Genomic DNA, 12,320 nt, shown 5'->3' with positions numbered 1-12,320 from the left:
TGCAAGATAAGAAGCAGAGATATTTTTCTAATGAAAATAAGAGAGTTTTTAAAAATCTATCCATTATCTGATTTAAACATATTAAGACATTACTCATTCAAAACCCCTGATTTCATCAAGACTGAGATTACAGTGTAATTAGTCAACACACTTGATTTATATGGTTAATTGTTCTATGCATTTTCTCACCTGTTAAAATTTCTTAAATAGAGTACTTTTCTCTTAAAATGTTCAAGATAGTAAATTGAACAATGGACCTAAGGAAACCCATTTTAATCATGTCACATCTAACACATTTAAATTTTTAAAACTATTAATGACTTCAGTACTTTTATTATTTCTATATGGATAGATTGCAGTTATTTCTGAATAGTTCTAACAGAATACTTTCTGGAAATACTTTATTAGATCTTTGCTTCAGTTATTGCATGTAATTAAAATACTTTTTGCAGATAAATTTTAGGAAATAAAAAGTTTAAGTTCGATATATACTTCAATATTTTTAAGCAAAGCTGTAATTAAAATATCTTAAAGAAATGGCTATCATTTCATTATTTTTCAAAATATTATACATATAATTCTGTGTAAAATATGGAAAAATCCAAAGATACTAATCAATTACACAAAAAATAACTTCTTAAAAGAAAAATATTTTAATTTTGCTATCATACAAATAGTTATAGAGTATTCTAGAGTTTATTGTTAGCATATAACAAAAGTAAAAATTAAGGGCAGGAAAGGTAAATTCCATCGGTATTCCATTGATATAGAAGACTAAAGAGAAGGGCTAATTAGAGCTGTTCAAGTGCATGAACAAAATGAAAATAAATTCTATAGCACTTGTAAAATCATACTATATTCTCCTATTCTGCTTTTTTTTTTTTAAAGGAAGCTATCAAGAAGCAAAAGGATAAAAGGATTTAGCATGGTAGGTATAGCTAAGCATGTAATTTAGAAGGAAAATAACCCCAGAAACAGATTCTTTTGAAGTATATGTAAGTTAAAAAGACCACAGATTCTACAAAACAATTTTTCAAAAACAGGACTAAAAACAGTATAATGAGATTTTTTAAAAATGGAGATGGCTAAGGTAAAGAAATCACTGGTGATCCAAAATAATACCATCACAGAGAATAAATCAGGTTACAAAACATAATGTCGAAATTCAAATTAATGGAAAGACTGAAAATAAGCATTGTGAATGTGGAGAAAAAGTGAAAATAGTGAAGAGATTAGAGAGATGAGAAATTAGAAGTCAGAGAAATGTGATTACTAGAGACAACTAGTGTCCCTGAAGAAGAAAATCTAATAAATGAAATTTTATAAGACTGAAAAATCATAATACTGGGCAACTGCATGTAATTTAAGGAAAAACTGAATCTGCAGATTGAGAGGGTCCTATTCCACCCAGAAATATTAATACAGAGCATCAAAAAAGTATTTTTTGCCTAAGTTATTCAACCTTAAATATAAATGGAAAATATTTCAGGTAAGGAGAGAGAAAAAGCAACTCATCTAGAATGAAGGAGGCGACTAGACTGGTTTCAGATTTCTCAATAAAATTGAATGGCAGACTACAATAGAACAAAGTCAACATTCTAAGAGAAAGAAAGCATAAAACAAAATATTAAGCAGTCAAGTTCCTGTTCAAATAGAAAAACAAAAGGCAATTCAGTCCTTCTTATAAAAAACTACCTGAATATCAACAAAACAAATTTAAATAGGTCACAAAATAATCTTTATATTAGAAAGTATGTAAAAATAAAAATATTTTTAACAAAACCTGTGATATGGGGAGGTAGATAAAAGATAGTAAGTATTAATTATCTCTTAATTATTTTCATGGTCTTTTAATTTAGTAGAATGTTTTTGGATCAATAACTGTTGTGGGAAAAGGAAATGATCTTAAATCCAGCAATCTCTGTAACTTCCCTTTATTTTCTCTAAATTAATTGACACGCTTTAATTTTAAAACACCACTTATAGCATAATTTCATTCTAAAACAGTTTTTTTCTACCTACTTACTCATCTTTTTCTTTAGTTACCCATCTACCCTTATTAGTTCTGAATGTATCCCTTAATGTTTGCCAATCATTAATGTTGGTTACTTACAGAAGGATGATATTTTCTGTATCTTGTTTTTTAATTGCATGCCTCCATATTATTTACATTATTTAAAATACATTTTAATAATATTTTTGAAACTGAAAACTATTCTGTATTTCGTAACTGTAACTAACACAACCAATATCTATTAAAATAGAATAACTCATTGATACATGTGATCCTATCTGTGTTCATACAAAATAAAAACGGGCATGATGAATGACTGGAGAAATTCCCAAGAAACTGATCTGCCTCAGAGAATGGAATAAGGAAAAAGAAAATATTTTTTAATAGACTAAATTTTAGAGCAGTTTTAGGTTCATAAACACTATCCATACTCCACTAGATTATTTTTACTCCTTTGTCAAATCAGTTGGCTATATTTGTGTGGGTCTATTTCCAGGTTCTCTATTTTGTTCCATAGAAGAGGAAGGTTTTTAGGTTCCACTTTGTATACTTCTATATGCATTATTTTTCAAACCAAAAATAATCACCTTTCACTGGAAAGAAGTTCACCTAATTTTTAAAAGTATTTATCTTTGAATGATAGAATTATAGAAGTTTTTTCTAATCTTTTTTTCTGAAAATTTTTCATGCATTATGTATATATTATTTGGTCACGAAAATAATAATTAAAAACCTCATCATGATTATCTTTTAAGGAAGCAAGGGTTTTTTTTTTTTAAAGGAAAATGAAAGATCTTTACAGGAGAGTAAGAAGTCTAAATCATCTCCATTTATATAAAAAGCCTTAGCAGTATTAGAAAGGCATCCATGTGTGGGGGGGGGAAAGCTTAAGAGTATGAGGAGTCAGAGCAAAGGCAAGATGGAGTCCATGGAAGGGTGGCAGCTGGGCACACCCTGTTAGAACTCAAACAGTGAAAGATGTGTGCATGCATGGAGGTCATCTGACATGGATTCACATGGGAAAACTACCCAGTACGGACTACCAGAGCTCCTGCAGGGTAAGAGGAACTCCATGCAGGAGTATGGTCTGAGCAAAAGACTGAGCGAGGTAAGAAGTATGGGAAGCAAAAGCCTGACCAGGCTAAGAGCTACATCTCTAGCATGAAGGATGCGTGATGTAGTGGCAGAGCCACAGAAGGGTAAAGAGGGCAACCATGATCCCCATGGGGTGGGGGACCCCGCACGGAGTAAGGGCACAGGTGGAAAGAGGGATTATGAATATATGCGGGAAGCTGTTCAACCTGGAATACAATTGCAGAACAGAAGCTACTAAATGTAATGTTAAATGGACATTTTACATGTGGGACTGCAGAGAATGTCAGAGCCAAGCAGGTGTGTGAGGTCACCATGTGGCAAGGTAGCTTGGACGAGCAGATTGAAAGAGGAGGACCTCCAGAGTAAAGGTGTGTGACACATGATACAAAGTCTAGAATCTTGAGATAGCTGAGAATAGCATCTACATGGAGGGGTGCCAGGCATGTGTTTCAGAGCCTGAGCAGAGGACAGAGGGTAACAACATAGGGAAGGAAGACTGAGAAGCCTGGCTTGGGAAACTGGAGCCTGCATGGGGTATGGAGGGCTGGATGGCAAAGACAAAGCAAAGTAATAAGAACATTTAAATGGAGGGGCAGCCTGCTATTGGGAGTGTAGGGATGAGAAAGGGCAAGGCCCATAAGCACAGACAGTTGGAAAGAATGGCCACATAAGAGGGTATCCCAACCTGAAGTGTCAAAACCCAATGTGGGTCAGAAAGGCATCTTCTGATGTGCATGTAATGTACACCAATCTGGTGACAGGTCTTCCCTATGTGGATTGGTAGGTGATTGGAAGCTGACTGTTTAAGTCAATGAGATAAAGAGGGTGTCCATACTGGGAGTAACAGGCATGGGCTGTCAGGCAACATGGGTGAGGTGAGAAATCACTGGGAGGCACACTGGGAGAGGCACACTGCAGAATTAACACCCGAGATTCACTAGCAAGAAGAAAACAACTCCACATAATAAAGGAAACCAGTGAGAAGGCGCAAAACTGAGCTGCTGTGGGACGATTAGGGAAGAGGAGGGATCTGGAAGCCAGGAAGGGGGAAAAGAACTACACCTCCGGAAACTGTGAATGACATGCCATGTGCTATATGATGTGTCCCTGTCCCTCACTTTACTATTCAGAAATTATTATCCAATAAACAATCCAAAAATATCAGTGCTTTACAAAAGCAAATATTTGTTTCTTTCTCCTGAATCTACAGATGTGAGTGTGGCTGAATTCAGGCGGGTCAGCTAGGCTTCCACGTGCACGTGTCATAGCTGGTCTTATTCTGAGATGCGGGCTGAAAATGACATGCTACCTGAGTGTGCTCTTTCCATGGCAAACGGCAGGAGTTCAAGAAGATAACTGGCCTCTGCAAGTTATTCGGCCAAGCCGAGTCAGTTGGGAGTAGAAGCAAACTTGACCAAATGGGGAACAGGAAGGAAGTGAATACTTACTAAATAAATAATCCCACCGCACAGATCTTCAGTAAAACTGGGAACACTTACTTATTTGGTGAATCAAACAAATGTGCTGAGTTTCATAACAGTATCTGTATAAAAGTGAGAGCACAAAGCTAAGTGAATGAGAACAGCAAAATCCTGATTATAATTTCATTTCCTCCGCATAAAGAGGTAAGAAAATGAGCTCACATTTTGTTAATCAACATCTGCTTATTAGGTTCTGTTCTAAGTAATTTCATTTAAATTTCTTTCTCTTTCTCTCTTTTTTGTTCAGAAGAGTCAAGAGGTAAGTAAAACCATTCTAACTTTTAGTGGGGGATATAAACTTAGGAAGGTTAAGATTCTTTCTCACACTCCTGTAGTTCATATATTAAGGTTTTAATTCAGAAGAATGTATCACCGAGGAAATTCAAAGGACTAAGTCTTCTAACTTTGTTTCTTTAAATTCTGTACTTGTCTATTTGGCATCCACTAATCTCAGGGCTGAACTAACAGCCAAGGAAAGTTGTTTACCACTTCTTTACAATCGAGCTCTCACAGGTGCATGAAAATAATGCTACAAACCTCCCAACCACAAACTCCAATGTTTGTGTTTTACTTGCTGCCCAACAAGTGATGTCCTTACCACAGTAATAAAACACTGGCATAGGGCAGCCCCGGTGGCACAGTGGTTTAGCGCCGCCTGCAGTTCAGGGTGTGATCCTGGGGACCCTTGCGTGGAGCCTGCTTCTCCCTCTGCCTGTGTCTCAGCCTCTCTCTCTCTGTCTCTCTGTCTCTCATGAATAAATAAATAAAATCTTTAAAAAAAAATTATCTAAAAAAATAAATAAATAGATAAATAAAAATAAAAAAATAAAAATAAAACACTGGCATACGCTTTCCCTCATTCCCGCCTGCCTACTGACCAACCCTGGTGCTCTCCCAGGAGGCACTACAGGATAAGACTTGCCCTCCTCTCAGGGGAAATGTAAGTAATATAAAATTCTCAATGGCATTAGCTTCTCCGTGTTGGCATGCATTCACCTCTGTAAATTAAAATCCCTTGGTTCACTTTAACATGCTGAAAGGCATCATGACCCTTGTAAGTCTTTTTACGCTCTCTTCCTAGGATGCCTAAGAGGTCCCCATGATTTGCATCCTCTCAATCATGTATCATCTCTCATAGTGCAATGAATAAGAAGCCCAACTTGTTCAGCTACAGGTGTGTTCCTGGTGGCCTTCAGCAAGAGGGCACTGCCACTGCCACAAGATAAAGAATCAAGGCCTGAAGGGTAAGTGGTTCATCCAGGTCCCACAATTAGTCTGTCACAGACGGTGATCAGAATCTAGCCTTCCTGACACCTGCATCAAGATGCATTTTATTATACTTTGTGGATTAGAATGGAAAGCTACCAGATTTCTTTAAAATATAACTTTCTTATTGAGAATTAGACCTAATGTTTTAACTTCTTCAAGCTGTAATTTACTTTCCCCTGGAACAATCAGTCTCCTCCAGCATGTCACCTTCATGGTCACATGCTGTAATCTGTCATTAACAGTCACCATACTCTCTTTATAATATAATTCGAACACCACCTCTCACATGTTCAGCTCACTTTGTCTAGTCACAAAACACCTAAAATCCTTCCAAACAACCCCCACCCGCCTTTCATAAGTCTTACCATTTTTCCACTGACCTTTACCCATTTACCACTATACCATCACCTCCCTACTTACTTGATTACAGTCTATGGTCAATCCTTAATACTTTAGCCCATTTCTCCTTTTATCATTGCTCGCTAAACCACAGCCTTATTTAAAACTTGAGTTACTGGGCAGCCCCGGTGGCGCAGCAGTTTAGTGCCCCCTGCAGCTGGGGGTGTGATCCTGGAAACCCGGGGTCGAGTCCCGTGTCGGGCTCCCTGCATGGAGCCTGCTTCTCCCTCTGCCTGTGTCTCTGCCTCTCTGTCTCAATGAATAAATAAAAAAAATAAAAATAAAAATAAAAAAAACTTGAGACACCGATGTGATTGAAGAAAAAGACACAGCCATGCTGCGTATTCTGTTTCAGTTCAAGGAAGACACCTCAAGTGGGTCCCCATTATTGAAGAGGAATGATAAGCTATTTCCTTGGTCCATTCCTACTCTCATTCTCCTGAACCATTTCACTTTCTCCTCAAACCTCTTCAAACTTGCTTGCCGCTGGTGTCCTTGTTTTCTGATTCATTGAGAGAAAAGATAGTGAAATTCTACAGGCTCCCAGGACGTCTACCCCCTTATTTATGCCTTGCCAACTACATTTTACTTTCTTTCCAGTTAATATAGATGACATTTCCATCACTTTTAGCAAAGGCTTGACTTCTCTTACTGTCCACTAAAGCCCATCATCCTTTCTAGCTAATTCATAGCATGGATCCAGCAATCACCCCCACCTCTCAAGTAATTCATGGATCATCAAATTTCTTTTTCTGCCAGATAATGAAATAAACATGAATATATACTGATGTTTTCTCAGAAAAACAGCATTGTAACCATACTCCCTCCAGTAACTACCACTTAATATTTTTCATTTGATTTACAGCAAATTTTTTTTAAATTATTGCCTATAACTGCCTCCAGTTTATTCCTCATTTTCAATGCAACTGCCCTCATCCTTTTGCACTTGGCTGACATTCTTACTGTTCTCCAGCAGGACCTCCATTCTGTGAAATCCAATTATCATTTATCAATCTTAATATTAGTGTAGCCACATTTGTAACAAGTGATCACTGCACACTCCTAGAAACGCTTTTCCTCACTTGTGTTCCAAGACACCGCAGCTGTCCCACCAATCTTAGCTATACTTTATTAGTCAACTTTGCTAGTTCCACACCATTTCCAATGTTGAAGTGTTCCAGATAGCTCCCTTTATATTTTCACTTTTCGTTTTTTAAAAATTGGGAGTCATTTTTGAATCCTAACATGGTACACATCCAAAGTGAAAGCAAATCCTGCCAGCACGAACTTAAAAAAACAAACAAAAACAAAAAAATCTAGACTATTGTTCTTGGATTTTTTTTTTTTATCTATATTCATTTCTGGGTGATTTCACTCAATCTCATAAAATTCATATATTACCTATACATCATTGATTTCCAAATTGAGAGCTTCAGACTGGTCCCTTCTTCTGATGCCCAAGCTGGATCAGTGTCCAGCGGGAAAGGAGGAGTGTGGGGGGGAAGGGAAGGGAAGGGAAGGGAAGGGAAGGGAAGGGAAGGGAAGGGAAGGGAAGGGAAAAGGGAAGGGGTAAGGGAAGACCTAACCCCCCACCCCCACCCCTGCACACACACACAGAAACAACTCCCGTCATCCCACAGACGAACATCCCTACGGCAGGGGAGGAGGGTCGCCTCGGTGCTGCCCTCCCGTTCCTCCTCTTCCGCTGGGCAGGACACCTCTCTGTAGGACCCAGGAAATTTAACAAAAATCCCCTACCCCTGCACAAGCAGAGCAGGGCTAACTCCATTGTGTGCTGCACCCGCCACCTCCTGTATCACCCCCACATGACCTGCTTATTGCCCCACCCTAGTCAAGCCGCTGGGCACACCCTAATCGGAAACTGGCTCATAACCATGTAACCCCACCTCGTGGCCGCCAAAACTGTGCGCCAATTCCAACCAGAGTGATAGGCCAATTCAGTTCAAGTGGATACTATAGGAGTAAAATGTAATTCAATCGGCCACCTGCGTGTGGACCCACATGACTGTGCAACTTTCTGCGTATGTTACAATCCCATGGGCCACGGGCCCCTACAAAGCTGCTCCGCCTCTTAGTCTCAGGGTCCAAGTCCCTGCTCCGCTGTGTCGGGTGCACTTGGAGCCAAGCTCGAGCTTGTGAATAAACCCTCGTGTGTTTGCATCGGTGTCGTCTCCTCGGAGGTTTCTCGGATTCGCGATCTTGGGCACAACACTCTCCCCGCCGCCTCGCTGGTTTCCGTGTGGGAGCACCTGCTGCCACCCTTTCGGAAGCCGGCCCCGAATCCTGATAATTTCCAGAAGCACAGGCTAGGGCTGCAGGAGGAGGGGAAGCTCCGGGACTCGGGCTTCTGCTACTTAGTGAGTTAGGAGGTGGTATCAAAACTGTGAACACACACAATAAATAAATAAACAAATAAACAAATAATAAATAAATAAATAAATAAATACCCACCGTGAACACAAATGCGAGGGGACCTGAAGCAGGTGCAGGTGTCTGCAGAGCCAGGCTTCGCGGTCCTGGGCCCCGGGCTGACGCGGGCGGCATCCGAAGAACCGCAGCATCTCCCCGGGCGGCAGGGCTTCCCGGCAGGCTCCACGTGAGGCTCGGAGACCGATCATCCTGAAGGTGATGAGGGGGCGGGGAGGGCAGGGCGCACCTAGGGGTGCGCATGCGCCGGCCTGAGGGCGAAGGCAGCGCGCATGCGCAGGGCAGCGTGGCCGGGCCGCCCAGCCGCCATCATGGCGGTGTGAGGAGGTGCGAGGCCGGCCCCTGGGGAGGGCGCTCGGGAGGGCGGTGAGCGACGGGGCATCCACCGAGTCAGACTCACCCCCTCTCCAGGGCCACGAGGACGGGCCTGTCCTGTAGGAGACACGGTGAGTGGCGCTGCGGCTCCGGCTCGCGTCGGGGCAGGAGTCGTGAGGGCGCCGCGGCCGGGGCACAGGGTCGGAGAAAGGCGCGCGGAGGCGGCGTGAGGACCGTGACCGACGTGCCGCGTTTTCACACTTCCCTCCCGGAAGGAGTCCTGAAGAGCCGGGCTTAGGGGTCACGTGGCCGGAAACGGACGGGGGGATGGCGGCTGCACTTCCGGGCGCGGCTGCACTTCCGCCCACGGCCGTCCGCGGAGCCTCCCTCGCGAGGCTCCTCGGCCCCCAGCCCCCCGGCCCCCCGGCCTAGCGCAGACCCATTGCGGTTCCGGTTGCCGCCGCCGGTTTTCAGTCGGTCACAAAACGGGATGACGTCACCCCGCAACATGAACAGGACTCCATCAAGAAACCGGATTGGCTGTGACTCAGTCATACGGCCGGTGAGTCCCGCCTCTCATGTGGCCTCGTTGAAATTCGAATGGGGTAAGAATAGAAATTAACTACCAAAAAAAAAAATAAAAAGTGCATTCTTTTAAATTTGCCCAATAGCTTTAATATTACAACATTACTTGGGGAAAACAGGCAATACAAGAAAAAATATGTAATATTTCAACTTCAATGTCTGTAAAGGATTTTTAATGGAATTCAGAGGACAGGTGCGCTCAGAGCATCGCGGAGGCCTAGAACGTTTCCTGTTAAACCACCTCAGTGCAGAGTGGCCAACAGCAAGTTGTATTGGGAAAAGGAGAAAAAGAGAGGAGAGAAAGAAGGAAAGAAAAGAGAAAGAGGAAAAAAAAAGGAAGAAAAAAAAAGAGGAAAAAGAGAAGGAAAAAGAAAGAAAGGGAAAAAAAGGGTGGGGGAAGGAAACAAATCAAAAAGCAAAACAAAACAAAACAACAAAAAAACAAACAAACAAAAGAACCACCGGGGAGTATCTTCTGATTCTGTGTACTTTAAGTCCCTTGGCTTCCCCTGGAAGTTGTCAGTCAGTCTAGCTGGTGTTCTGGGGGAGGGGCCTGTTGTGCTGATTTTCAGGTGTTAGCAGTTGGGGGAGCTGCTGTGCCCCTGCCTGGTGCAGGGCTCAGTGGGGGTTGTTTACCCCGTGAGGCTCCTGGAGGAACAACCCCAGTGGTTGCCGCAGCTCTGGAGCCCTGGAGTCAGCTCCCACAGTAACTCCAGAGCTCTCCATCTGCAGGGCCTGGAGGCTCCGGGGCGGGGCCGCTGATCTGCTCAGCTGGGGGCAGGAGCGTCCTCGCTGTCCTGGGCCCTCCCGGCCTCTGCCTGTCCCGGGGGGAGGCCGGATCCTGGGCTGTGTCCCGGCGCCCTGTGCTCCGGGGCCTGCGCTGTTGGATTCGCGCTCCCTGCCAGGCAGCCCCCTCCGCAGAGCCGCCCGAGCCCCTCTGAGCTGCTCCTGGAACCGCGCAGCCCCCTCCACACGGAGCCTCTTCCTCTGCCCGAGTCCCTCGGAGCTGCTCCCGGAGCCGCGCAGCCCAAAGATACAGATGCAGTGAAACACAGGGACACCTGCACCCGGATGTTTCTAGCAGCAATGGCCACAATAGCCAAACTGTGGAAGGAGCCTCGGTGTCCATCCAAAGATGAATGGATAAAGAAGATGTGGTTTATGTATACAATGGAATATTCCTCAGCCATTAGAAATGACAAATACCCTCCATTTGCTTCAACGTGGATGGAACTGGAGGGTATTATGCTGAGTGAAGTAAGTCAATCGGAGAAGGACAAACATTGTATGTTCTCATTCATTTGGGTAATATAAATAATAGTGAAAGGGAATATAAGGGAAGGGAGAAGAAATGTGTGGGAAATATCAGAAAGGGAGACAGAACGTAAAGACTGCTAACTCTGGGAAACGAACTAGGGGTGGTAGAAGGGGAGGAGAGCGGGGGGCGGGAGTGAATGGGTGACGGGCACTGGAGGTTATTCTGTATGTTGGTAAATTGAACACCAATAAAATTAAAAACAAAAAAACAAAACAAAACAAAAAAAACACCTCAAACTAAGAATGTGCTGATCACAATTAGTGGTATTCTCCCATTAGTGTTACTGTTCCACGGCAGCTGTGGTTAGCAAATGATTATCTATGATCTTAGTTCTCAATAGAATTAAAATATGAAATATCTCGATATAACCTTAGAAATATGTAGGAGTACTTGAAACAGCAAAACTCTCCCAAGGATCATTAAAAAGAAGAAATTGAGTGAAATGCATCTCTGTGATCCCCAGTGGAATCACTCATCCTCAAAATGGGATGTCTTCCCACACTAACCTTCAACTGACTTAAATTCAATGAGGCTATCAACCACATTTTTATTTTAATGAAATTACCTAAGGTGACCATCGGGAATAACATAGTTGTAATGATAAAACATTTTAGGGGAAAAAAAAAAAAACCTGATAGGATTTCCCTTATGAATAATAAAATACTTCCTAGAATTTCATTGATTAAAATAGAGTCTAATTGAGAGAAGAATCACAAATATTAATGAAATAGGATAAAAAGGTTACTGTAGTGGGCTTTAATGGTACCTGATGATTATCATGGTTCTGTCATCCGTTCCTACTCCCGATCTTGTGCCCCACTATTCCATACCATCTCTGTCATCAAACATTCAATAACTCATCCACCTGTCTCCTTCTCAAATGATAACTTGCTTCCTGTATCATTGAGGATTTTTTTTTTTTTAAGCAACTACAAAATAATTTGCAGAAGTTCTCAAGACCGTATTTGCCCACTTGGATGAACCTAGCTTCTGTCCCCTGACTTTGAAATGTCCTACCTTCCACACAGTCCAGCCTTTCCTCTTAGGAAATAAATCTCACCACTTGCCTTTTTAAGGATATTGCTCAGTTATTCCTTCAAGCTCTTTCCTCATTACATTTCCCTCTTTATTGAACGTGTTTTGTCATTTATCCTAGATTTAAAAACATTCTCAACTCCACTTCTCTCTGCCTACAATCAGCTTTCCCTTAATTCAAAACTGACTGAAAAAAAGTTCTATGGAATGACTCTCCTGTTTGTCTTCTCGCATTATTTCTTCAGCAATTCTATCAGTCTTCTGTTGCTTACTCTAGAGCAAACACTAATCTTTACCCCTTCCGTACACCATTAAGTCTAAAGATGAACTTTTTTTATTCTGCTTATCCTATTGTACTCAG

At 42.1% G+C, this 12,320-nt stretch overlaps 1 protein-coding gene across 1 annotated transcript; it reads right to left on the bottom strand.

The window, feature by feature from the left end:
• Positions 1-6,584: 6,584 nt before the first annotated feature.
• LOC102156984 lies at positions 6,585-11,502 on the bottom strand. Its single transcript, XM_038556354.1, has 4 exons — positions 11,431-11,502; positions 9,107-9,449; positions 8,731-8,935; positions 6,585-8,629 (listed from the first exon to the last, which is right to left on the bottom strand). The coding sequence occupies exons 1-4, from the start codon at positions 11,500-11,502 to the stop codon at positions 8,233-8,235; spliced, it is 1,017 nt and encodes a 338-aa protein (XP_038412282.1). The 3' UTR covers positions 6,585-8,232.
• Between the last annotated feature and the right edge of the window lie 818 nt (positions 11,503-12,320).

Source organism: Canis lupus, chromosome 14, assembly GCF_011100685.1.
Source record: "Canis lupus familiaris isolate Mischka breed German Shepherd chromosome 14, alternate assembly UU_Cfam_GSD_1.0, whole genome shotgun sequence".
In the NCBI taxonomy this organism is placed as follows: domain Eukaryota; kingdom Metazoa; phylum Chordata; class Mammalia; order Carnivora; family Canidae; genus Canis; species Canis lupus.
The sequence above is the reverse complement of the archived record's forward strand: the minus strand, read 5'-3'. Positions and strand labels throughout refer to the sequence as shown.